The sequence below is a fragment of the Ochotona curzoniae genome, unplaced genomic scaffold (assembly GCF_017591425.1).
Source record: "Ochotona curzoniae isolate NIBS_2020 unplaced genomic scaffold, NIBS_Ocur_1.0 scaffold_1037, whole genome shotgun sequence".
NCBI classification, from domain to species: Eukaryota; Metazoa; Chordata; class Mammalia; order Lagomorpha; family Ochotonidae; genus Ochotona; species Ochotona curzoniae.
In genome coordinates this window covers 4,883,712-4,907,882 of record NW_024467083.1, presented here as the reverse complement: position 1 = coordinate 4,907,882, position 24,171 = coordinate 4,883,712, and the positions used below count along the sequence as shown (strand labels likewise).

Sequence of the window (24,171 nt, the reverse complement as noted above, 5' to 3'; positions counted from 1 at the left end):
CACCCCAAATTGGTGAAATATGTGACTGAAGAATCGAAGTTCTTTTCTGCTCTGAGGTATCCAGCAGTTCCCACACTGAGGATTTCCCTTTAGAAATTCTCTTTGAAGCTGTGGACTTCATGTTCCTGTGGTGTGATTTCTGTCCGGTGCTCTCCACCTTCCTATAAAGTTTCCACTTGCAATATTGGCTCATCCATAGTTAACTGCTATTGGCTACATCAGCTGGAAGATTATTGATTGCTTGTTCAGGAAAGTTGGCTGAGTGTGTGCACTGGTGCTTGAGCTGTGTGGAAGCCTCACACTGTTTGACTTTTCTTCCAGCAGTAATATAGAAGCCTTGAGCTGTTTTGCTTTGACTTCTAGTTACTGCCAGATCTGAGAATCCCATGCAGCCAAAATGGAGGTGGTGCCTGGACCCTGTGGACCTGTGAGGGGTGTGTGTGAGAGCTCTGCCAGCAGGATGGGTGTACCTCAGGCCCAGTGGCACAGACAGCTCACTGTGGTGGGTGTATCTCATCAGTGATCCAACAGAAATTGGCAGGCTGTACCTCCCGTACGTTTGACTCATGAGCTCTGTGACTTTATCGAGGTTGCATAGCATATTGTGTCATCATTTCCTTGTGAAATGGGAAAGATACTAACACCTGTTTTGTAGGGTTTTGACAGTTAAATGAGATAATCCATGCAGTGTGCTTAGAACAATGCTTGGCAGCACTTAACTGGTGAAGTCTTTCTGTTCTATCAGACTTGGCTTCCTAATCCTCTGCCACCATACGTGAGAGTTGCATGGAATTCAGAGATAAGGTGGTACCGAAGACTGATCACAAGTTGCTAAAGACCATACCATGTGTTGCACTGGATGTGAACACTAAGTCCAGGGCTGCTGCATGCTTCAATAAGCCAAAGGGACTAAAAAGGAAGCTAGTTTAGACACTTTACCATAGGACTGTATGAAGTCACTGCTTTTAACTGTAGCGTTCTAATGTGTTTTGCAAAGTGGCTTCACACAGAATGAAGTGGCTTAAACCCTGCACCTGCATGAGAGACCTGGAAGAAGTTTATGGCTCCTGGCTTCAGATCAACTCAGCTCTGGTTATTATAGTCACTTGGGGAGATTTTTCTGTCTCTTCTCTCTTTAAATCTGATCCACCTTTCCTGTAAAAATAAGTAAATCCTGTAAAAATTCATCGACAGGTAGATATTTACCTGGTGGTTAATATGCTTGCATTCCACATTGAAGTTTGTTTGCTGGTTTTGGCTCCTGATCCTAACTTCCTTCTAATGAAGACCCTGGGAGACAGTGGTGATGGATTAACTAACTGGGTCCTATCACCCACTTGGGAAACCTAATTGAATTCTTGGCTCCTGGCTTTGGCCCCAGCCTGAGGCTTTTGGGGGACATTTATGTGTAAACTAGTGGAACAGAGCTTTTTTGTCTGTCTCTTGAATGAGTAAAAAATCAAAGCAATTACAGCCAGGTGATGCTCATAACAAGTTCATTGGAAATGTGTATGAAAAAAACTACTCCTGATTTCAGTAGTTGTTTAGTACCCAAGTTATCTTTTTTTTTTTTTTTTTTGGAAAGGCAGAGTTACATAGAGAAGATGCAGAAAGAAAGATCTGCTGGTTCATTCCCCAAGTGGCTGCAACTGCTGGAGCTGTGCCAATCCGAAGCTTCCTGTGGGTCTCCCACATGGGTGCAGAGTCCCAAGGCCTTGGCCGTCCTCTAGTGCTTTCCCAGGCCACAAGCAGGGAGCTAGATGGGAAGTGGGGCAGCTGGGACATGAACCATTGCCCTGTGGATCCTGGCAGATGTAAGGTGAGGATTTAGCCACTAGGCTATCGGGCTGGGCCTGAACTTACCTTTTAATTCAATTTTTCCATAACCTTTTGAAATAACTTCATATATGTATATCTGACAGTAGAAATAAGCCCTGTAAGAAACAAGACAAATGTTTTCACTGGTGTACGTTGTTGGTCTACCCATTTCAAAAATGAGATATCAGGCAGTGCATTTTGGAGGTCTGCTTTGTTATTATCAGAGTTTAAGAAAATTGTCAAGAGATGGGATGAGAAGAGAAGAAAGCAGGTAATGTGAGTGGCACAAGTGAGCAGCAGGCACTTTAGAGAAGGTAATAAGATAAAGCAGTTTTGCATTGTTGTGTGGCAGTGGGAAAAAATATTTTTGGGTATTCTTGAAAACATTTGAATTTATAAGTTTAAAGGAGCCAGAGTTATGTTCTGGTTCCTGTGCTTTATAATTGTTATTATAGAAAACAGAAAAAGAGAGCAGGAAAGAATTCTCATCACTGATTCACTCCCCAAATGGCTTCAACAGCCGGAGCTGGCCAGTTTGAAGCCAGGTACCAAGAGCGTCTTCCAGGTCCCCCATGTGGGTGCCGGGATCCATCCATGTATTTGAGCCATCTTTTGTGTCTTTCCCAGGTACATTAGCAGGGAGTTGGATCAGAGGTGGAGCAGCTGGGACTCCAGCTAGCACCTCCATGGCTCCAAGGCAACGGCCTTCCCCACTATACCACAGCTCCAGCTCCTCTTTACCTTTCAGATAAATGTAAAGAAAAAAAATATATAGGCTAATCAGGATAAGGGATACGAATTAGGTCTAATAGTAACAATGATAAAAGGGACCAGTGCTGTGGCAGAGTAAAGCTGGCACCTGCAGTGTAGGCATCCCATATGGGTACTGGTTCTAGTTTTGGCTGTTCCATTTCCATTGCAGCTCTCTGCCAATACACCTGGGAAGTCACAAAGTGTTTTAAGTGGTTGGTTCCATGTACCACTGTGAGAGACTTGTAAGAAGCTCCTTACTCTTGGATCCTGGCTTCAGACAGGCCCAGCCAGCTCTGTCTATTATGGCCATTTGGGGAGTGACAGAATGATGGAAGATCTCTGTGTCTTTTTCTGTAACTCTGCCTTTCAGATAAATATATAAATTTGTAAAGAAATCAATAATGAACAGGATGCCTGGATCTGTATCAGAGAATCTGGGCCAGCTTTTGAGTATTTTTTTTCTCTCCCTCCCACTTCCCCTCCTTTCAGATAAATAAATCTGTTTTAAAAATGGCATAGCAACACAGATCTCCCTGAATGGCTGCATGAGCTGGGTGGAACCAGACCAAAGCCAGGAGCCTCAATCCAGGTCTCCCATGTTAGTGGCAAGGACCCAGGTGTTTGAGCCATCACCTGCTGCATTTGAAGGTGCATGTCAGCAGGGAGCCAGGGATGCAGGCACTGCTGTGTGGGATGTTGCATTCACAATAACCTCTTAACCGGTGTGCCGAACACTTGGCTTCTGATTGGTGGCTAATAGATAAGATGGATATAGCTGTATGTAGCTGAAGTGTAAATCTTATGAGATGTGCATTGTCACACTATACTTTTTTTAAAAATTAATTTGACTTTCAACAAAGATTTATTTACTGGCAAGAATTTATTGCACACCAGAGTGCAGGCACTGATTCGCATTCATGGTGCTTCTCAACCACAAAATCCCCTTTACTCAGAGGGATATATTGTGCTGTAGGAGTGGGATTCACTTTCACAGTGTGACTCAGCAAGTAATTAACTATGACTGTGGCTCGCTCTCCCTTGTGAGTTTGGCTCGCTCTCCCTTGTAAAGTTGGAATCTTAGGGATTGGGATTTTGAGAGCATACTTCTCACATTCTAATAAAATAGAAAGAGCTGTATGCAGCAAGTCTGACTTTTATGGGAGAAACATAAGCTTTCAGTACTTTGCTGTAATTTACATACCATCCCTTTTAGAAGTGTGCAATTCAGTGGTATTTACTATATATACAGCCTTCATGAGCATTGCCAGTAATCAATCCCAGAGCACTTAATTTCACTGAAAGAAACCCATGTGGCCAGCAGCATTAATCCCTCTCAGCAGCCTCATTAATGTTCTTCCTTTGGGTTTTTATATAAATGGGGTCATACCCATTTACTACCTTTTGTGGATGATTATTCAGCCTTGTAAAGGATGGTTTTAGTGTTTTTGAAGTGTGTTCACTTTTAAAAATAAGCACACAACACCTCTGTGAGGTAGAGGAAGGTTGTGACATAGTTAGGTTGTCAGATTGAGCCTGTCTTTGTGACCTGAACCCACCACAGAGAGACGGAGGGTGGTTCAGAGACAGCTGGGTGCAAGTTTGGGGAAGTAGTGTTAAAAGCCAAAACAGGGCGTGATGATGGAAGAGAAACGATTTGCTCTGTGGAATATCTGGGACCTTGAATAATTATACTCTACTGAACTGTAGCTGCCATTAAATACTTCAGCTGTATTTAAGAGTTTGAAATTAGGAAATGAGTTGCTGAGTCTTCAGTAGTTACAGGGCGACTCTGATTTCACGGAGCTGAAAGGCTGTCAGAAATGTGTTCTTGCTTCTTCCCGACCCTTTAAATGGATGCCTGTCGCTGCAGTGTGCAGAGGGGGTATGATGAACTCGTTTGTCTTAATTAGTTAGGGCAAAATAGCCACTTGAATAAGGGGCTTCTGTGTAATGGAAATATAAGACATTAATTCTTGGCATTTATAACTGTATTTGACATTAATAGCTGGTTAAAAAAATAGTAAAACGTACCAATTTCATAAATTTTTATGCAGTAAGCTTTCTGTTTAAAAAATACAGTATCCTTTTGGGATGCAAATTATTGCTGTTTCACAAATGAATTTCTAATTGCAGCTGTAGATAAGAGCAATAGGCTAACGAATCATACAGCAGGGTATCTGGTTGCTGACCATGGCTCCTACTGTGTCCTGGCACAAAGAAAGCTTTGACTAAATATTTAAAAAAAATACTTGTTTTATTTTTTTATTTGGAAGATAGTTACAGAGAGAAGGAAAAACAGAAAGATCTTCCATCCTCAAATGACCACTCTGGCTGGAGTTCAGCTGAACCAAAGGCAGGAACCAGGGGATTCTTCCAGGTTTCCCACGTGGATGCAGGGTCTCAAGGGCTGGGGCCATACTCTAGTGCTTTCCCAGGCCACAAGCAGGGAGATAGAAGGGAAGTGGAGCAGCTGGGACATGATCTGGTGGCCATATGGGATGCTGGCTGGGACCAGTGGCTGAGGCTTACCTTACTATACCATGATGCTGGCTCCTCCACATTCTTTGGTTTTTACCTGGCCTTAGCACTGATGAACTGTAGTAATCTATGAATTGGCAAGACTTAAAAAATATATATTTGGAAGAGCTAGAGAAAGAGAGAGAATGACAAGTCTTTCAATCTCTGGTTCACTCTCCAAATGGTCCCAGTGATTAGGATGGGTCAAGCAGAAGCCGGGAGCTTCTCCCAGATCTCCCACATGAGTGCAGGGGGCCAAGCACTTAGGCCATCCTTGGTTATTTTCCCAGTCCATAGGCAGGGAACCAACTGGATTGGAAGTGGAGTAGCTGGGACACAAGCTAGTGCCAAATGGGATGCGAGTGCTAAAGATAGCCACTTAGCATGGTATGCCACAACACCAGCCGCCAAAACTTCTTTTGCTTGTATGCAGGTGCAGATGATTTCCCTCAGGCTTTTTTCTTGTGCATCTCAGTCTTCCCTCTGCTTATATCACTTGAATGTGTATTTACAAGACCCAGAGATGGAAAGAGAGCTGCCACCACTGCTTCACTCCCCAGGTAGCAGTCATAGCTGGGATGCTGGAGCTGTAAAGCAGGGTGTCTTTCAGTCCTGGTGTGCCCTATGAGTGTCAGGAACCTGATTACTTCAACTGTCACTGCTGCCTCCTGGAGTCCGCATTAGCAGGAAGCATGACCTGGGTCCTTGGAGATGGGACATGGCTTCTGATGATTCCTCAGCTTTGAATTAAAAAAAGAATTTTTATTTATTTGAAAGTCAGTGTGACAGATGGAGAAATACAGATAGAATGAGAATCTTCCATACGCGCTTCTCTCCCCAGATGGCCACAACAGCCAGATCAGGGCCAGGCTGATTCCTGGAACCAGAACTCCATCCCGGTCTCCCCCATGGGTGGCAGGGGCCCAAGCAGTTGGGCCATCTTCCACTGCCTTCCCGGGAGCCTTAGCTAGAAGGTGGATCTGAAGCAAAGGGCTTGAACAGGTCCTCTGGTATAGGGTGTGAGCATTCCAGGAGGTGACGTAACCATTCACTGTAGCATCTATTGCTCAAATGTTTTCGACTAAGACCTCAATACCGAAATATATTTCATGCACTGACTCAGCCCACCTACTTGTATGCAAAAGTACGATACATTTTAATATATGTGCAACCAAAGGAAAAACTTCATCACATGGTATATATTTTACTTTTTTCTGCTTAAGATATAACTTCTTCTGAATTTTTCTGGAGGAGCTCTTCGTCCATCCATCGTGACTCAGCTCCTTGTATGACTTTGGTAGAAGACACGGGGTCGTACCAGCAGGTCTCAGATTGGAGGTGTCCCATCATTTGGGACTTCAGTGACATCCATGTTTGACTCCCTTGCTGTGTGAGTGGCACAGCTCGACACACAATGCATCTTCACATGCAGCTTGGAAGGCATGCTGGTGTCAGAGGCACTCTGTGGCTGCAGGCTCACACGTGGGGCTCAGCTCTCGGAGCAGGTGGGCTGCACATGGCCACATGGTGTCACGACTGTCATCTCTTTTTCCTCTTGGAGGAATGGAACTGATCCGCTCTTTCTCCTTTTTTTTTTTTAAACCATTCTGGTCTTACTTATCCAAAGTATTGTTATCACACGCTGGTGGGTTTCAGTTTGTGGTTTGGTCTGTTCATGTTCCAAGACTGAAATAGATAGTTTCTGAAAGCTTGGTGTTAGGGAAATGGTTCCTGAAACAGGGTTTACCTTGGTTAACTCAAAAAGAATGTTGTGATGCAAAACTTTTTTTTTTTTTATCTTTAGAAAAATGTGTGTATGTTGTGATGTCAAACTTAACAGGGTTATCAAGTTCTTGGTTGTGAAAGCAATGAGGTAAATACATGCACCTTTTGTTTTTGTCCTTAGGTGGCGACAGACAAGGTTGCAGAAAAGCTGAGTTCTACTCTCTCATGGGTGAAGAACACTGTAACGCATACTGTCAGTCAGATGGCCAGTCAGGTGGCAAGTCCATCGGCTTCATTACACACTACATCCTCATCTACCACACTGTCAACACCGGCCCTTTCGCCATCTTCCCCTTCCCAGCTGAGTCCAGACGACTTGGAACTCCTGGCTAAGCTGGAGGAACAAAATAGGTAAGTGAAGTTGCTTTTTTTGGTTTTGTTTTAAATTTTATTTTTAATGTTTTTTACATAGTTGGAGAGATGCACACCCATGTAGGCCTCTGATTAGGGTGGGTACAGTCAGGTATGGAGGAAGGTGGTAAGATAAATGTTTCGATTTTTTTCCCCTCTTATATCCTTGGGGTAGGGGAGGAAAGGAGCCATACCTTGCTGTCAGACTACAACACCCGGGGAAAGGGGCAGTCGTTTGGTGACATCTCACTGACCCTGAGGGGCAAATCGTGTTCCAAGGGTATTACATGAGTGATTTTAATAGTTCTGAGCTGTTGTTAGCTTCGTTGCACCAGGATTGAGAAAATCTTTCCAAGGTTCTGTTGTTTGACCAAGACCACATTAGTGTGTCCCCAACCCCAGAAACAAACTGCAGAGCTTTGCCAGGGGAGTGGTCCTACCTGTTCTGCTCTCCATCCTTTGAATTGGCACTCAGTGTCCTCTGCTGGCCTAGGTAAGCTGGCTCTCATGTCCTCATGTGCATCTGGGCATGCCATCCACTGTGCAGGCATCAGCAACTGAGGAGGCCCCAGACACATGCACTTCAGGGTTGGACCACATATGTTGTGATTTTCCCGGTGGCTGGGGTTTGAGTAGGGAGGTCTAGTTGGGATATGCCCCAAGAAATCTCGCCTGGGGTGACCTCAGACTTGACTTTTATGTGCATCAGTGAGTGTGGGGTCAGGTTCAGTCTTTCACCTGCGCCAGCTGACATACATACTGGTGAAGCAGCTACCTGACCATTTTTGCCCTCAGCCCCATCTCTCCCACGAACTGATAGTACTGTTGCCTAGCCCAGCCCAACCGGCCACAGGGTCCAGGCTTCATGAGCACCAGTAGGTGCTGTGGCCTAGTCGGGGCAACCCCCAGTAATCACTACCAGGTCCCCCTCCCGTCCCCAATCTCAGTTTTTGCACGTACCAACATGTGCTATGGCTTAGCCAGGTCAGCCCCACATCCCATCTGGCTCTTGGCTGTTGAGCACACCCATAGGTGCTATGGCTTAGCTCAGCCTGACCTGTTTCTAGACCCAGCCCACACATATGCCAATGGGTGCTGCTACCTTAACTAGCCTGGCCCCGCCCCAGTCTTGGCTCTTACACTCAGCAGCAGAAGCTGCAGCCCTCCAGGGGAGTTCTCCAATTCCCCTAGCAAGCCTGCCTCCAGCCCTGGATCTCAGGTGCCGGCAGGTGCAGCAGCCTGTTTGGTGTGGTCTGTCTTTAGTCCTGCTTCTTGCATGTGCCAGCAGGTGCTACATCCTGGCCCGGCCCAGTCCCTTACCATCCAGCCTTCTGTGAATATAGGGTGAGTTCTGTGGTCCAGCCTGGCTCAGCCCATCACTACCCCCAGCTCTCCTCACAGATCAATAGAGCCATGAGTCCCACATGTCCTCGGCAAAATCTGCTCTCAGATTTTTCTTGGTTCTGGTGGATCTGCATCCTACCTGATGTTGCCTAGCCTCTACTCTGACAATAGTGAGTGGATACTGTGGCCTAGACCAGCCAGGCATGTCCCCTCAGCCTCAGTTTTTGTGTGTGCCAGTGGGTGGTTCACGATGTTATTTTGCCCTGTCTAGGTCTCTGGCCTGACCCAGACTGTCCTCTGGTTTTCCGCCTAAAAACACTGTCTCAGCTCCCTCACCTACCTGCAAGAACAGTGCCTTGATCTGTGGAAGACCCTAGAAGTTATTCCTCCCCCGTTAAACATGTCCTCAGCTGTTCCCACTCCTATACGTCCCCAGACCCGTTTCCCTGGGCAGTCTGCAGCCACCCTGGGGGCCAACGTGGCAGGCAGGTCCTGGCCTGGTACTCCTCAGTCTCTCCAGTTAACACAAATTTGGCATAAACCAGGCCCAGAATACCCACCAACTATTTTTTTCTAAAGATTTATTTATTCTTATTGCAAAGTCAGATATACAGAGAGGAGGCAAGTCAGAGAGGAAGATCTTCTGTCCAATGATTCACTCCCCTAGTGAATGCAATGGCTGGAGCTGTGCCAATCCGAAGCCAGAAACCAGGAACCAGGAACCAGGAGCTCCTCCAGGTCTTCCGTATGGGTGCAAGGTCCCAAGGCTTTGGGCCGTCCTCGACTGCTTTCCCAGGCCACAAGCAGGGAGCTGGATGGGAAGTGGAGCACCCCGGATTAGAACTGGCACCCATAGAGGATCCCAGCACTTTCAAGTTGAGGACTTTAGCCACTAGGCTACTGTACCGGGTCCACTCACCAACTATTGGCTGATTTTCTCCTAGCATAGCACTTAGCTAGATACAAGGCAACCTAGGCAGTTGTCTACAGTTGGAGACTTGATTCTTTTCTTCTCTAATTACTGAGTAACTCCAGCCATATGTATCTCTCACAAGGATGTGCATATGTACATATACGTATATGTCATAGTTAGAATTGTGAAACCTTACAATAAGTTGTATTATTTTCTGGTTTTGGGGTCTTTGTTTATTGAAGTGACTTTAAAAATTTGCGTATTTATTTGAAAGGCAGAATGACAAAGAGATTTTCTATCTGCTGGTTCACTACCAGTTAAATCGAGGAGCCCAGAGCTCCATCCTTGATCTTCCCCGTGGGTTTTGGGGCCCAGGTACTTTGGCATCATTTGCCGCCATTGCAGGTGCTTCGGCAGGAAGCTGTATCAGAAGCTGAGCAGTCAGTACTCAGGTGGAATTACAGATGGTGTCTTAACCTGCCATACTGCAGTGCCAGCCCCTCAAGTCTCTATTTATTTTTAAAGGGAGTTGATCTTAAAACAGACTAGAACTTTCTTCACAGTCAGATGACTTTAGAGATTTTGTATTCACGAAAATCCTTGTTGAATTTTACCAATTTTTAAAGGTAAATAAAACTACCTTTTTAGAATTCCCTAAATTGTCCTACTTACCCACTTAAATTTCTTAAGCTGTAAGATAAACGAATGTGGATTTCTGATGTATGATTTGAAGAGGGAAGATAACCTTTTCTTACTGTGGCTGTGGAGTTGTGTTTGCTGTCGGGGGAGCCTGTGCCCTGGATCTTGTGTGCCTCTTGACTGGTGGTTGGTCATCAGAACTCTTTAGATCATCATCCACCAAGGCTATGGGGAAGAATAACCATTGGAGCTTAGTCTTCGATACCAAAGATACCTTTTTACTTAAAATTTTTTTTTAAAGGTTTATTTACTTACTTTTTTACAAAGTCAGATATAGAGAGGAGGAGAGACAGAAAGGAAGATCTTCCATCCGATGATTCACTCCCCAAGTGAGCGCAATGGCTGGTGCTGTGCTGATCCGAAGCCAGGAGCCAGGAGCCAGGAACTTCCTCCAGGTCTCCCACACGGGTGCAGGGTCCCAGGGCTTTGGGTCATCCTCAGCTGCCTTCTCAGGCCACAAGCTGGGAGCTGGGTGGGAAATGGAGCATCCCGGATTAGAACTGGCATTCATTTGGGATCCTGGAGCGTTCAAGGCAAGGACCCCAGCTGCTAGGCCATGGCACTGGGCCCAAAAATAACTTTTTATAAACCGCTTTTCTGATCCTTAGTTTCGACATATAGACATCCTTGTGAAATGCCCATCAAGTTGGAGAAAATGAAGTTCTTCATTGTTGTTTTTCCTGTCTTCAGGTAGCCACTGGAGATTAGTTCACATTTTCTAGAATTTTCTTTAATAGAAATGAATTCATTCAATCTATGTCATTTTTGCATGGATTGTTTCATTTAACATGCTTGTTTTGACAGTCATCACATCATAGCACATATCAATAATGTACATTACACATATTAGTAGTTTATTTCTCTTTTTGGCTTGTAGTACAGTGTTCCATTGACGGGTGTGTCACAATTGCTATGAAATGTTATAAATATGAATATGCCTTTAATATCTCTTGGGCAAATATATAGGGATGGAATGTCTAAGTCATTCTTGGCTGGGACCTCCAGGTGTAAATGTCAACACTGTTTTCCAGAGGTCCTCCACCTTTTCACATTCTTACCAGTGGTATATGTAATTTCTGGTTCCTTTATAAGTTTTTCAGTGTTTGGAATGATCAGTCTTTTTTTTTTTTTATTTTAAGTTTGAGGGCCTGGTGCAATGGCCTGGTGGCAGAATCCTCGCTTTGCATGTGCTGGTGGTTGGTTTCCAGTTCATGTCCCAGTTGCTCCACTTCTGATCCAGCTCCCTGCTTGTGGCCCAGGAAAGGAGTGGACGACCCCCCAAAGCCTTGGGACCCTGCACCTGCATGGGAGACCTGGAAAAAGCTCCTGGTTCCTGGCTTTGGATCGGCTCAGCTCCGGCCGTTATGACTTCTTGGGGAGTAAACCAGCACACAGAAGATCTTTCTCTCTATATATATGCCTTTCCAATTATAAATAAATAAGTAAATGAATAAATACAATTTTTAAAAAATGTTTGAGAGGCAGGGAGAGAGTTTGTGAGAGACAGGGAGAGTTTACGTACTCTGATTCCCTGCTCAGATGTTCACGAGAACTCGGTCAGGCTCGGACAAAGCTGGAGCCAGGAAGTCAGTTCAGGCTTCCGACACATGGGTGGCTGGAACACTTCCTTGAGCCATCACTTGCTTTCTTCTGGGGTATACATTATCAAAGAGTCTGGAGCCAGGGTTGAGTAGCCAGTCCAGGCACTCTGGGTTGTGGGTGTCTGAGTCAGCTTCCTCACCTGTAGGCTCAATGCCCACCTGTAATCACTCTTTTTATTGTTAACTATTATTTTACTTTTTAAGAAAAATTTATTTGAAAAGCAGAGTTAGAGAGAAAAGGAGAGAGAGAAATCTTGCATTCGTTGCTTCACTCCAAATGGTTGCAGTGGCAGATTTGAGCTGATCTGAAGCCGGGGAAGTAGAGCAGCTTGGGATACAAACCAGCACCCTTATGGGATGACCATGACGCTGGCGGAGGCATAAAGTACTGTTCTACAAGTCTGCCCCCTGTTAGCAGTTTCATTGTTTAAGTATTATTATAATTTAACGATTTTTTTTTATTTGAAAGAGTTACAGGAGAGATGGATAGGTAGATAGAAATCTTTATTCTGCTAGTTCATTCCCCAGTTCTCCATAAAGGCTTGGAATGGTGCTGGAGCTGAGCCAGGCTTGAAACCAGGAACCAAGAGCTTCCTCTGGGTCTCCCATGTGGGTGCAGGGGCTCAAGCAGTTGGGCCATCTTCACTGATTTCCCAGGCGTATTGACAGGGAGCTGAGTGAGAAGTGGACTGGCCAAGGCTTGAACTGGCACTCACATTGGTTATTGAGGCTCAACCTACTGTGCCACAATGCCAACTCCCCCTCTTGTGTTTTTAGTTTGCATTTCTCTGTTGAACATGTTTTTATTTGTTGTCATCCGTGTATCTTCTTTGATTTAAAAAGTTAAATTATTTGCTTTCTTTGTGTCTCAAGAGTCCTTTATGTATTTGGTTTGTAGATCTTTTGTTAGGTTCATAATTTCTAACTATTTTTCCCTCTTGGTGACTAATTATTTTCTTAAAAATACCTTTTGGAAAGCAGAAGTTTATTTTTTTACTTGATTTGAGAGATAGAGCTATCTACTGTTTCGCTGCCCAGATGTCTGCAGTAACTGGGGTGGGGCTGGGAGTGGCACCCCAACCAGGAACTTGAAACTCCAGTCGGTGACAGGGATCTTATTACTTGGGCCATTGCCATTATTTCCCTTAGTCTACATTAGTGAGAAGCTGGAGTCAAGAGCAGGAACTGACTTTTAAATCTCCTGTTTCATTCACCAAATGACTGCAATGATGGGCTGGATTAGGCGAAAGCCTGGAGCCCAGAACTCCGTCTGTGACACCTGTGTGGGTGGCAGGGTTCCAAGCACTTGGGCTGTCATTTGCCTTTCAGCGCACATTAAGAGGAAAGCAGCAGGAACTTCAGCTGTCACTGCATCATTCGGTAGTGGCATTGTAAACTGTGCTACATCACTAGCTCTTAAATTTAATTTTCAGTTGTTCATTGCCAGCATTTAAAGAGATACAGTCGTTTTTCTTGTATTGATTGTGTATCTTGTAGCCTTGCCGATTCAATACAACCATGTTTTCTGTATAGATGTGAGCAGGTCTGAGAGGTAATAGTCCTTCTTTTAAATATGGGTGCCTTTCATCTCTGCGTCTGGCTAGAACAATAAACAGAAATCTTTGTTGTTTTCCTCATCTTAACGGAAAAACATGAAGTATAATGCTAAAGATAGGCTTTTGCATGTGCCTTTTATCAGGCTCAGGAAGTTCCCTTCTGTTCTGACCTTCCTCTTGGGCATGGTGACCTGCTGTGAGGGCAGTGGGTAGTTGTCTTAAATGTTGTTGATATGTGTCTCTAATCTTGTGACCTCGTAATGGCTGTGTAATCTTCCTTTTCTATTATGAGCGTTTTGTGCTGTACATAGATCTTGAAACGAAGCCGAGTAACTTCCTTCCAGACTTTTTGAGAGTGTTTGAAGTCTATTCTGTCTTTGCTGATTTCCTTCTTACCTGTTTAAGTCAGGTACAGAGAGAGGAAAATTGGATTTTTCAATTACTGATATAATTGTGGATTCATTTATTTCGTTTCAAATTCCGTCATCGTTTTATGTTCTTTGAAGTTGTGTTGCTGACTATGTAAACATTTAGGATTGTTAGTTTTTGTGAAGTGACCTTTGTCTGCTGAAACTGCTTGCCTGGAACTCGCTTTTGCTGGTGGAGTCACTACAGCTGTGTTTTAAATAGCATTATTTTCCCACCCTTGTCTGTCTGTCTGTGTTTTTAAGCTTTGAAGTTTGTCTGCTGGGCCGCCTGTCGATGGATCTGCCTCTTCAGAAATAGAGTCTGTTAGTCTATATTCTAATAATCTTTGCATTTTGGTTGGGAGTTTAGAGAGGGCTTTCCTTTTTATTAAGAAAGTTCTGTTTGTTGCTCATGTTCTATTCTTATTCATCAGTGGGTTGCATATGTCTTTGTTCTATATGTCTGCATTCTAGAACTGACATTTAGCCCATAACTCAGATAAACTGGGTTTGTGACAGATGGAAAATAGAGCTGAAATGCTTTTCCTTAAAGATTTATTTATTTATCTATTTATTGGAAAATCAGAGTGGTTCATACTGTTTCTTTTTTTTTTTTTTAAACCTTTTTTTTTTTTTTAGATTTATTTATTTATTGGAAAGTCAGATATACAGAGAGGAGGAGAGACAGAGAGGAAGATCTTCCATCTGATGATTCATTCCCCAAGTGGCCGCAATGGCTGGTGCTGCGCCAATCCAAAGCCAGGAGCCAGGAAACTCTTTCTGGGTCTCCCACACGGGTGCAGGGTCCCAAAGCTTTGGGCTGTCCTCGACTGCTTTCCCAGGCCACAAGCAGGGAGCTGGATGAGAAGTGGAGCTGCCGGGATTAGAACCGGCGCTCATATGGGATCCTGGCACGTTCAAGGCGAGGACTTTAGCTGCTAGGCCATGCCACCGGGCCCCGTACTTTTTCTACTTTCAGTTTATTGGCCAGAGCAAATTAAGTGATAAAACGTTTTATGAATGTGAAAGAAGTGTGATCTTGCAGGGATGGATTAAAAAGAAAGACATTTTATTATTTTACTTTCTCTTTTTGGTATTTTTATTTGAAATTTAGTTATATTGCCAAAATCCATTCATTTACAGGGTACAACTTAGTGAATTTTAATATATTCACAAAATTGTGCAAACATTAACATTGTCCAATTTCAGAATACTTTAATACTTCTGAAAGAAACTTGGTACGCATTATTTCCATCTCACCTTCCTTCCATTTCTTTGTAACCATGAATCTACTTGCTGTCTCTATAGATTTGCCTATTCTGTATGTTTATTAAGACTTTATCTTGCAGGGGTGGGGAGACCATTATTGTAGCATAGTGGGTAAAGCTACTGTCTGTGACACAGGCATTCCAGATGAGCACCAGGTCAAGCCCTGGCTGCTCTTCTATGTGTCTGAGAAGGCAGCAGAAGATGACCCAAATCCTTGGGTCCCTGTCACCCACATGGGGGACTGAATGGAATTCCAGACTTTCTATAATGCTGCCTTTCAGCTAAATAGGTAATGCTTTGAAAAAAAAAAAAAAGATTTTATAGTGGACACATATAAAAGATATTCTTTTGTGAAAGGCTTTTTTTCACTTAGTCTGATGTTTTGAAATTTTGAAGAAAATAGACTATTATGATTAAACATGATTAAGACGAGTATGATTATATTTAAATTTGTCATTATTTGCTTTAGTTTTTCTGCCTTCCAGTATAGCTGAGTGAGCTAAGTATTCTTATGATTACATTTTATCTGCTTTATTTATTTATAAGCTATAACTCTTAATTTTATATTTTAATTTGTTTGAGAGACAGGGCCAGATATAGCTACTTTACTCCCCCAAAGCCCAGCAGAGCCAGGACTAGACTGGGCTGAAGCTGGGAATTGCAGCTTTGTCTGTGACAGCAAAGGCTGAACCTCCTGAGCCATCATCTGTCACCTCCTGGCATACGTGTTGGTAGGAAGCAAAAATCAGGAAGTGAGTGCAGGCACTCCTTAGGGGACACTGATGTCATAGCTGTCGTCTTAACTCAGCCGGCTGTCTACCCAGTTGCTGTCATTTTAGTGATCCTGTTAAGGTTTGTGCTAAATGGATGCATCTTGTCATAGACTACGTTGGGGGACATTAAACTAAGTCATGTGTAGTGTGTAAGCACCTTAAAATGGTACACCTGCATTTCTTCTCTGCAGTATTTTGTGCTAATTTTGTCATGCATTTTCCTTTATGTTGTTTTTCCATCAGCAATTATCTTTTAAGTTGATAAGTTTCATTTCATGGGGAAATTATCATTTGTGGTGCTCTTTATTTAGATCCAGACTTCCATTTGATGATTTTTTTTTTCTGTCTAAAAGGCATCCTTTTTTGTTTTTAATCTATTTAATTTTTTATTGCAAAGGCAGATCAGATTTATGGGAGAAGGAGAGACAGAAAAACGATCTTTTATCCTCTGACTCACTCCCTAGATGGCTGTAACTGCCAGAGCTGAGCTGATCCGAAGCCAGGAGCTTCTTCAAGGTCTCCCACCCTGGTTCAGGATCCCAGGTCTTTGGCCACCCTGTATGTCTTTCCCAGGCTATATGTAGGGATCTGGATGGGAAATGGAACTGCTGGAACATGAACCGGTATCCATATGGGGTCCTGGTGCTTGCAAGGTTAATGATTTAGCCACTGAACCATCACTCCAGGCCCCACAAAGTAGTTTTTATATTTAGAGGTAAAGTTGAGTGGGGTTTTTTTTGGAGGGGGGAGGATATGTCTCTACTAAATGTTTTAACATGTGGAATACAGTTACATTAACTTTTGATGGCCTTGTCTTATAATTTTGCTGTTTGAGTCAATATTGATTTGCTTCTGTTAATTCCTTTTTCTACTTGTTATTGGGTGTGCCTTCCTTCCTCTATGAATGACTGATAAAGTGTTTTTTTTTTTTTTAAAGGAATGACCTCTGTTTAGAAATTTGTTTCGGTTTATGTGACTTTTTAAAACATAATGGCAAAGAGATAGATAGGGAGAAAGAAAGGGTCTTCTACCCTCCCAGTCCTGACCACCACCACCACCCCACACACACCTGCAGTGGCCAGGCCTGGGTGAGGCCAGATCTAGGAGCTGGGAATCCTGTTTGGATCTCCCGTGTGCATGGCAGGGCCCAAGCATTGCTGCTTTGCAGTGTGTACTTTAACAGCAAGTTAGGTTAGAAATGACTGTGGGACGCAGGCATTCCCCCGGCAGCTTAGCCAGATGTACCACAATGCCCTCCACTACCTAACAAGTGGTAGTGATTGGATATCTGGTACAGTGACTTTTACCTTGTAGCGTCTGACTGTGTTCTAGTAATTGTCCTTGAGGTTTGTTCTGGCAAGCAAGTAATTCTTGACAGAGTTTGCTCAAGAATAGTGCACAGCCACGCCTGTTCTTCCCCCACTGAGGCAAGCTCCAAAGTGACTTGAGGCAGGTGGTTTTCCTCTCTGTCCAACGGGCACAGGTGCTGTGCCCAGCCCCATGTGGGTGTTGAACATGGTGTCTCTGGCCTCTGCTGCTGGTTCTTGCTCTGACATGGAGCAGTGTCCTGACATGAGTCCACTGATACGATCCCAGGGGGATGCGCGAATGGGGTTCTCCGGCGCTGTGTCCTGTGACTCTCAGCAGTGTGAGCTAACTGCAGCCAAGGGCTTGACACAGGGCATGTCTGACCTGTGATGCTCCTTAGCTCCAGCTCCCCCCTTCAGGCGGTGCACCATGGTCTAGTGGAGTTTCCCTTCCTAACGCCAGGTTCTGGAACTCTCAAGAGGAGTGAGATGGAAATCATAGGATTTATAGAACTTATCTCAAGAATTGTTATCCAGATCCTTGAAAATTATTGTTATGGCAAGAATGACACGATATTTAGTAAAATGTTGTATTGCCCTTTGATATAGGGAAGAAGTATGAATTAGATTAGAAAATGGATATTGATAATCAGAATTCAATAATACATATACTCTGAGTGTTGTATTTCTTTAACTTTAGCAATGATATGTAGGGTAGCATTGTGGCATAATATGTTCAGCTGCTTTTTGCAGTGCTGGCATCCTAGATGAATCCTGCTTGGATTCTCAGCTGCTCCGCTTCTGATCCAGCTCTCTGCTTATATGCCTGAGAAAACATTAGAAGAAGGCCCAAAGGCTTGGCCACTTGCACCCATGTGGGAGACCCGGAGGAAGCTTCTGGCTCCTGGCTTTGGCCTAGCCCAGCCCTGTGTTACAGCCATTTGGGGTGTAAACTAGAAGATGGACAATCTGTCTTTTTTTTTTTTTAATATTTATTTTAATTGGAAAGTCAGATACACAGAGAGAAGGTGTCGCAGTACATCCAGCAGGATAGCTGAGACAGCAGAGGCCTATGGGATCCTGTTGAGGCTCCAGGAAAGAGGAGGTGAAGTGCACACTTGTCCCCAATGAGTCCTCGGATGTGCTTTTGTGTTTCCTTGATGTAGGGCGAACATCTGTGCTTAGTTAGCCTATTTTCCTAGATCAAAGTAGCGCTCCTTATCAATATCTCACACTGATGGTGCTTTGATCCTGGTGCTTTGGTAGCTCTCCTAGAATGCATTGCTTACACACAGGTGACACAAGCTGTATTTCAAACCTGATCATTGTAACCGATGTCTGAGCTGAACTGTGTTTGAAGTGTTGCTTTGCTGAATGTGTATAAACTGGAACCCTGGAAATAAACTTTGTCACTTGTCTAAGAGAGCACTGTCCCCCATTTCTTTTTGGTTGCGTCTCCTCCCCAGGAACCCACAAGGTAAAGTTGCAGAAGAAGACACAGAGACAAAGATCTTCTATCTGATGAGTTACTCCTCAAGTGGCTGCAATAGCCAGAGCTGAGCCGATCTTAAGCCAGGGACCAGGAGCTCCTCCAGGTCTCCCAATGGGTGCAGGGTCCCAAGGCTTTGGGCCATCCTTGACTGCTTTCCCAGGCCACAAGCAGGGAGCTGGATGGGAACCAGAGCTGCTGAGATTAAAACGGGGGACCGTATGGGATCCCAGCACGTGCAAGATGAGGACTTTAGCCGCTAGGCCACTTTGGTAGGCCTAACGATCTGTCTTATCTTTCCTTTCTTTCTGGCTCTGCCAGTCAAATAAAATCAATCTGTAAGAAAAATTAAAATAAGTTATTGCTGAGTTAGTTGCTAAAAAACTGCTTTAAAATTCCTATGTTCAAATATTGTTCCTTCCTTTGAAATGGAAAATGTAGGCAAGAAATAAGTTTTTGGGGAAAAGATTTTAGGTGTTACGGATTTTGAGCCTGGTCTAGCTAAGCCACGTGAAAGAAGACCAAAATGTCAGCCTCGTAAAGCCTGTTACAGAAATTGCCTTGTTCTGGACATTTTACAGAAGGTTTTTGTAAATAATTGTTGTTTTGACTATTAGCATTTGATGGGTGAGGTGGAGAGCTGGGTGTGACAAGTAATCTGACTTTCTGTGGATAAGATATGGGTGAACTTGTTCCCAAGTAATTCACAATTTGCTTGCTCCAGAATACTAGCTGATATTTGGTGTGCGTGTTAATATAATAATTAAAGAGTAATTAATATAGTTGTCTGAAGATATTGAGATTTTGAAAAATAAGAGGAGCAGGAGGAAGTAATCTTGTTTTTGCCACAGTCTTATATATATAAAATGGAAGGTCTTCAAAAAGTTCATGGGAATGCATGTCCAACTGTGAAAGAGCTACACACAGATCTAAGGCATTTTTTTGTACCTAAATACATTTGTCATTTCTTACGATTTTTTGAAGCACTTGTGTAAGTATGTTTTTTTTTTTTTGAAGGCACTAAAACCAGAAATCAGAAGGGTTTTAATTTTTTTTTTTTTTTTTTTTTTAGGAAAAGTCAGATGTACAGAGAGCAGGAGAGGCAGAGAAGAAGATCTGTCTGTTGATTCACTCCCCCAAGCAGCTACATTGGCTGGAGCTGCGCAGATCTGAAGCCAGGAGCCTGGAGCCTCTTCCGGGTCTCCCACGTGGGCACAGGGTTCCAAGGTTTTGGCCTATCCTTGACTGCTTTCCCAGGCCACAAAGAGAGAGCTAGAAGGGAAGCTGGGCTGCCAAGATTAAAACTGGGAACCATATGGGATCCCAGCATGTGCGAGGTAAGGACTTTAGATGCTAGGCTACTGCATTGGACCCTGGAAGGATTTTTGTGTGTAGACCCAGGTGCCTGTAGCATCATTTTGTTTGGCTGTAAGAGAACAATCCTAGCTGAAAACTACTTTTCTCTAACTTTAATTAAAAAAAAAAAAATAGAATGACAGGGCCCAGCACAGTAGCCTACTGACTAAATCTTTGCCTTTCATGTGCTGGGATCCCATATGGACGCTGGTTTGGTTCCTGCCCGCTCCTCTTCCCACACCTCTGCTTGTGGCCTGGGGAAATAGTGTAGAATGGCACAAAGCCTTAGGACACTGCACCTGTGTGGGAGACCTGGAGGAAGCTCCTGGCTCCTGGCTTCAGATCGGCTCAGCTTTGGCTGTTGCAGCCATTTGGGGAGTGAGCTAGTGGATGGAAGATTTTTCTCTCTGTTTCTCCTTTTGTCTGGAAATCCGACTTTCCAGTAAAAATAAACAAATCTTTAAAAAACAGTAAAATAAAGTGACAAATGCTAAGATTTAGTTTTTCCTAAAACTCTTGTTCTGTCCTACCATACTAGCAACTTAATAGGCCCAGGGAAAATTGTTAAGAATATTAGTTTAAATTTTCCTTATTTCTGCGGCTCGTAGTATACATTTGTTAAGTTGTCAATTTTACCATAAAGTAAAAATGATAAGCCAAAGTGACCACAGTGTAGGTTTGTTTTCCTTCCCCAATTATAGATGAGTTGCTGATTGTATTATTTTATTCTCCTTAATTCAAAATATAAAAAATGAAAATATTATAGAAAAATTTAAGAAGCACAAATATCAAATTCTATAAAGAAATTTTCATTTCTGTAGTTTTACTTCAGTTATTACTTTTTAAAAATAAATGTGTGGAAACTTTAGAAAGACATGAAGGATTTAGCGCGGTGTCAAAGATCTGTTTGATGAAAGTTAATCATTACTAGTCGTAAACACCTGCATTTGTGTGATAAATGTGCTTCTTTTCATTTCAAACATGAAAGCTTTGGGGGAGATGAGCTTACAGAGGTGAGTGTCTAACAGCAGCGCAGTGTGTTAAGGAATGTTGCTAATTTAGATTTTGAGCAGGCCATTATTTGCATGGTTTAAAAGTTAGGTTTGTTTCCTTTTTTTGTTGTTTGGAATCAGATATTTTCTTTTCAGCATAGTTCTGGGAGTGAAATGAGAATAAAGAAATGGAAAGTATTTTTATGAAAACAATTGAATTAAATGTAGTCATGCATATATATATATATAGATACTTTTTGAAATGTGGTAAGCAGAAATCTTTGTTTCATCGCTTCTTACTAATCTCTAGACCTGCACTGTTCAATATGGTAATCACTGTGGCTTATGGAATGCTGGTGGGACACAATATGCCATAAGCATAAAATGTATGTTGTAGTTTAGAACTTGATTGCCAAAAAACATCTCATGAGTTTTACGAAAATATGGTTACAGGAGGTTGAAATGTCACGTTGAAGACATTTGCAAAAATAAATTATTAAAATTAATTGCACTTTGTCTACTAGAGCAATTAAAGTTACATTAAATGGCTTGCATTATATTTCTCTGTACAAGCTGAGTTAGCTTGTCTAACATTCATCTAATGTTTGTAATTTTACTGCCATAGCATTATCTCAGACTTTCTGGAATTATTCTCCGAAAGCAGGCAAGTGACATATAGGTGTCTGAGTCTCTGTTAAAATTTGATGCATTTTTAGTTATAAAAAAGGTAGCCAAGTCTATCTATTTTTTTTTTCCAGGATTGTTTAAAATTTCTTTTTAGCAGTTCCCTAATGACGTAGGATCCTGTGAAAGTTCATTGAAAATGTGTTATTAAAAACCTAAGCATGGATTTCAAAAAGTTTTGCACCAAAATAAACTTTTAGTTTCACTTTTCCAGTTTTTAAAAAAGATTTATTTTTATTATTTTTTGAAATATCTTGTTAACACATTTTGAAAGATTCATTCTATAGGTTTTTTCACGGGAACTCTCTGAGTCTGCTGAAGTCACAAAGTTGAAGCAGTAAAATCTGCCAGGTTTTCTGTCTAGAACATTCTTCAAAGTAAATCTCCAAAGCATCAGTTTCTGGTCAGAATTTTAGGAGGAAACTATTTATATTTACCTTCTGTGGGTCTGTGTCTTACTTGGAAGGTTTGTTTCTTGTGCTAATTCCTTCAGTTTCTCTTGATTCTCCTTTGTACTGTGCGATGCAGAGTTTTGCCGATGTTGATCCAAAAGGGTGTGACTCTTGAGTTTTGCATGCCATCTTGTTGGGCTCTGAATCTTGGTATCCCTCCAGACTTGCGTGTTGAAATCTAATCCTAAATGTGAGATATTAAGAAGCAAGGCTTCTGAGAAGTTCCTGGATTGTTTTTTCTTAAGAGTCGCCTGAGAAAGGTGCCGCCTGAGGAGCAGGTGGAACACTGGATGTGCTGTGTTTTGCCTTGGGCCCTCTGGCCATCAGAACTGTGGGCAGTAGGCCTCTGTGGTTTATAATGGTTCATAAATTACCCGGCTTAAAGGACTTTGTTGCAGTGGCCCAAATGAACTCCAGCGAGTTTGTTGTTACTCATTTGCCTGCTGATCTTTCCACTGGCAAGTTGCCATCCGTCTCCCAGCATGTTCATATCCTATTTCTTTAGTGTAAACATTACAAGAGGAGTCTGAAAAGTTATTTCCTAATAAAGCTTTCTGTTCTAAAGTGCTGTAATATTTTAGCTTCCCAGGTGTTTTTCCTCATTATATTTTTCTTTAACTTCCTTTGATCCTTATAGGCTTACTTTATCAGCTTGCAGATTACCAGCTGGCTTGTTGACCAGATGGCATTTTAGTTCTGATATCCACATGAAAACATTATGCTGTGGGACAGTAGCATTTTCAAAAATTCTAATATAACTTCTTCATGTATTGTTGCCAGATGTCTGTAGTGTTCCCCTCTCTTTTGAGCTTCAGACTTGTCTTTTCAACTGCTATGTTTGTTACATGAGTGACCACAACTGATTTGTACTCCAGACATTCCAAAGATAACCAGTTTTGGTCGTTGTCTTTTTACTTTTTCAGTCATAGTACTATAGATAGAGAAGTTTTGTTTTCTGTTTTGTTTTTTAGGTCACATGTATACTACCAACATATGAGCAACTTTCTCTTTTCTATTTGCCCATCATTAAGGACCCACTTTCCTATGATATGTGGCATTTTCTGAATAGAAGCTTAGATTCTCAGAAGCAAAGACTGGGTGAAAGTCATCCAAGATAATATAATGTTCTCACTCTCAGCTTATTCCCTTGTCCCACCCGTTAGGGAAGACAGCATGATACCTGGTCTATGCTGTTTGAAAGTCTCCAGTGCTTGGTGTTTTTCACCTTTACTACTTTTTAAAGTCTATCTAGGCCTCTGCACCTGCTTCCCTAGCTCTGCATGTACTAGGCTGTACTCATTTTGAATGGCTGTCCTTAAGATTTGGATCTACTCTAAGAGAAGCTTGGATTGTCCAGTTAGGAGACTGAGAATTGTATGTCCTCAAATGAACAGAATCCAACTTCTGGGGTGGGCATTTGGTACAGCAGTTAAGATAATACTTGGATGCCAGCAGAGTTCTAGCTCTGCTTCTCCTTCCAGCTTCCAGCTGATGCCTACCTTGGGAGGCACCGGGTAAGGGTTCTAGTAGGTGAGACCTTGCCAACCATATGGAGATCTGGATTGAATTCTAACTCCTGGCTTTAGCTTGGCCCAACCCTGGTTGTTGCAGGGAGTGAACTAGCAGGTAGAAGATATCTGTGTATCTGCCTTTGTCATTTTGCTTTTTGAATAAAGTGAACGTAATAGGTCGGATCTGCAGAAAACAGAAACCCAACCTCTGATTTTAGTCTGGAAGTGTTCTTGCAGGATGGACAAATCTGGGCTGGTATATGTATGATTGTATTGTAGTGTAGCTAAGAAATGATAGGGAACCTGTGGCAAACATCTTTGAGTACAATTTGTAATATTTCTGCCTGTATTTTTTTCCTTTAATCTGCTGCATTTTTACTTGTATTAGTCATAAGAAAATTGATAGGGTAGAAAGAAGAGTAATGGATAGCTCCTTGTCCCTGCCCCCATTCAATCACTGCAGTTCAGTACACACATGTGACGTGGGAGGCGGAAAAGCACTGAATAAGTGTTGGATAGACTTCTCACTAGCCCACGGACCTGTGAGTAATGCTGCCTTACCATTTGCCAGGCTCTACTCTGTGGAAATTATTG

The 24,171-nt window shown here is 42.7% G+C and overlaps 1 protein-coding gene across 1 annotated transcript in view; it reads left to right on the top strand.

The window, feature by feature from the left end:
* The window catches only part of EVI5 (ecotropic viral integration site 5), a 169,616-nt gene that overhangs the window by 32,359 nt on the left and 113,086 nt on the right, over positions 1 to 24,171 (top strand). The window contains exon 2 of the mRNA XM_040999074.1: positions 6,995 to 7,224. Within this exon, the coding sequence (XP_040855008.1) occupies positions 7,076 to 7,224 (149 nt within the window). The 5' untranslated portion in view covers positions 6,995 to 7,075. The remainder of the gene's footprint in view (positions 1 to 6,994; positions 7,225 to 24,171) is intronic.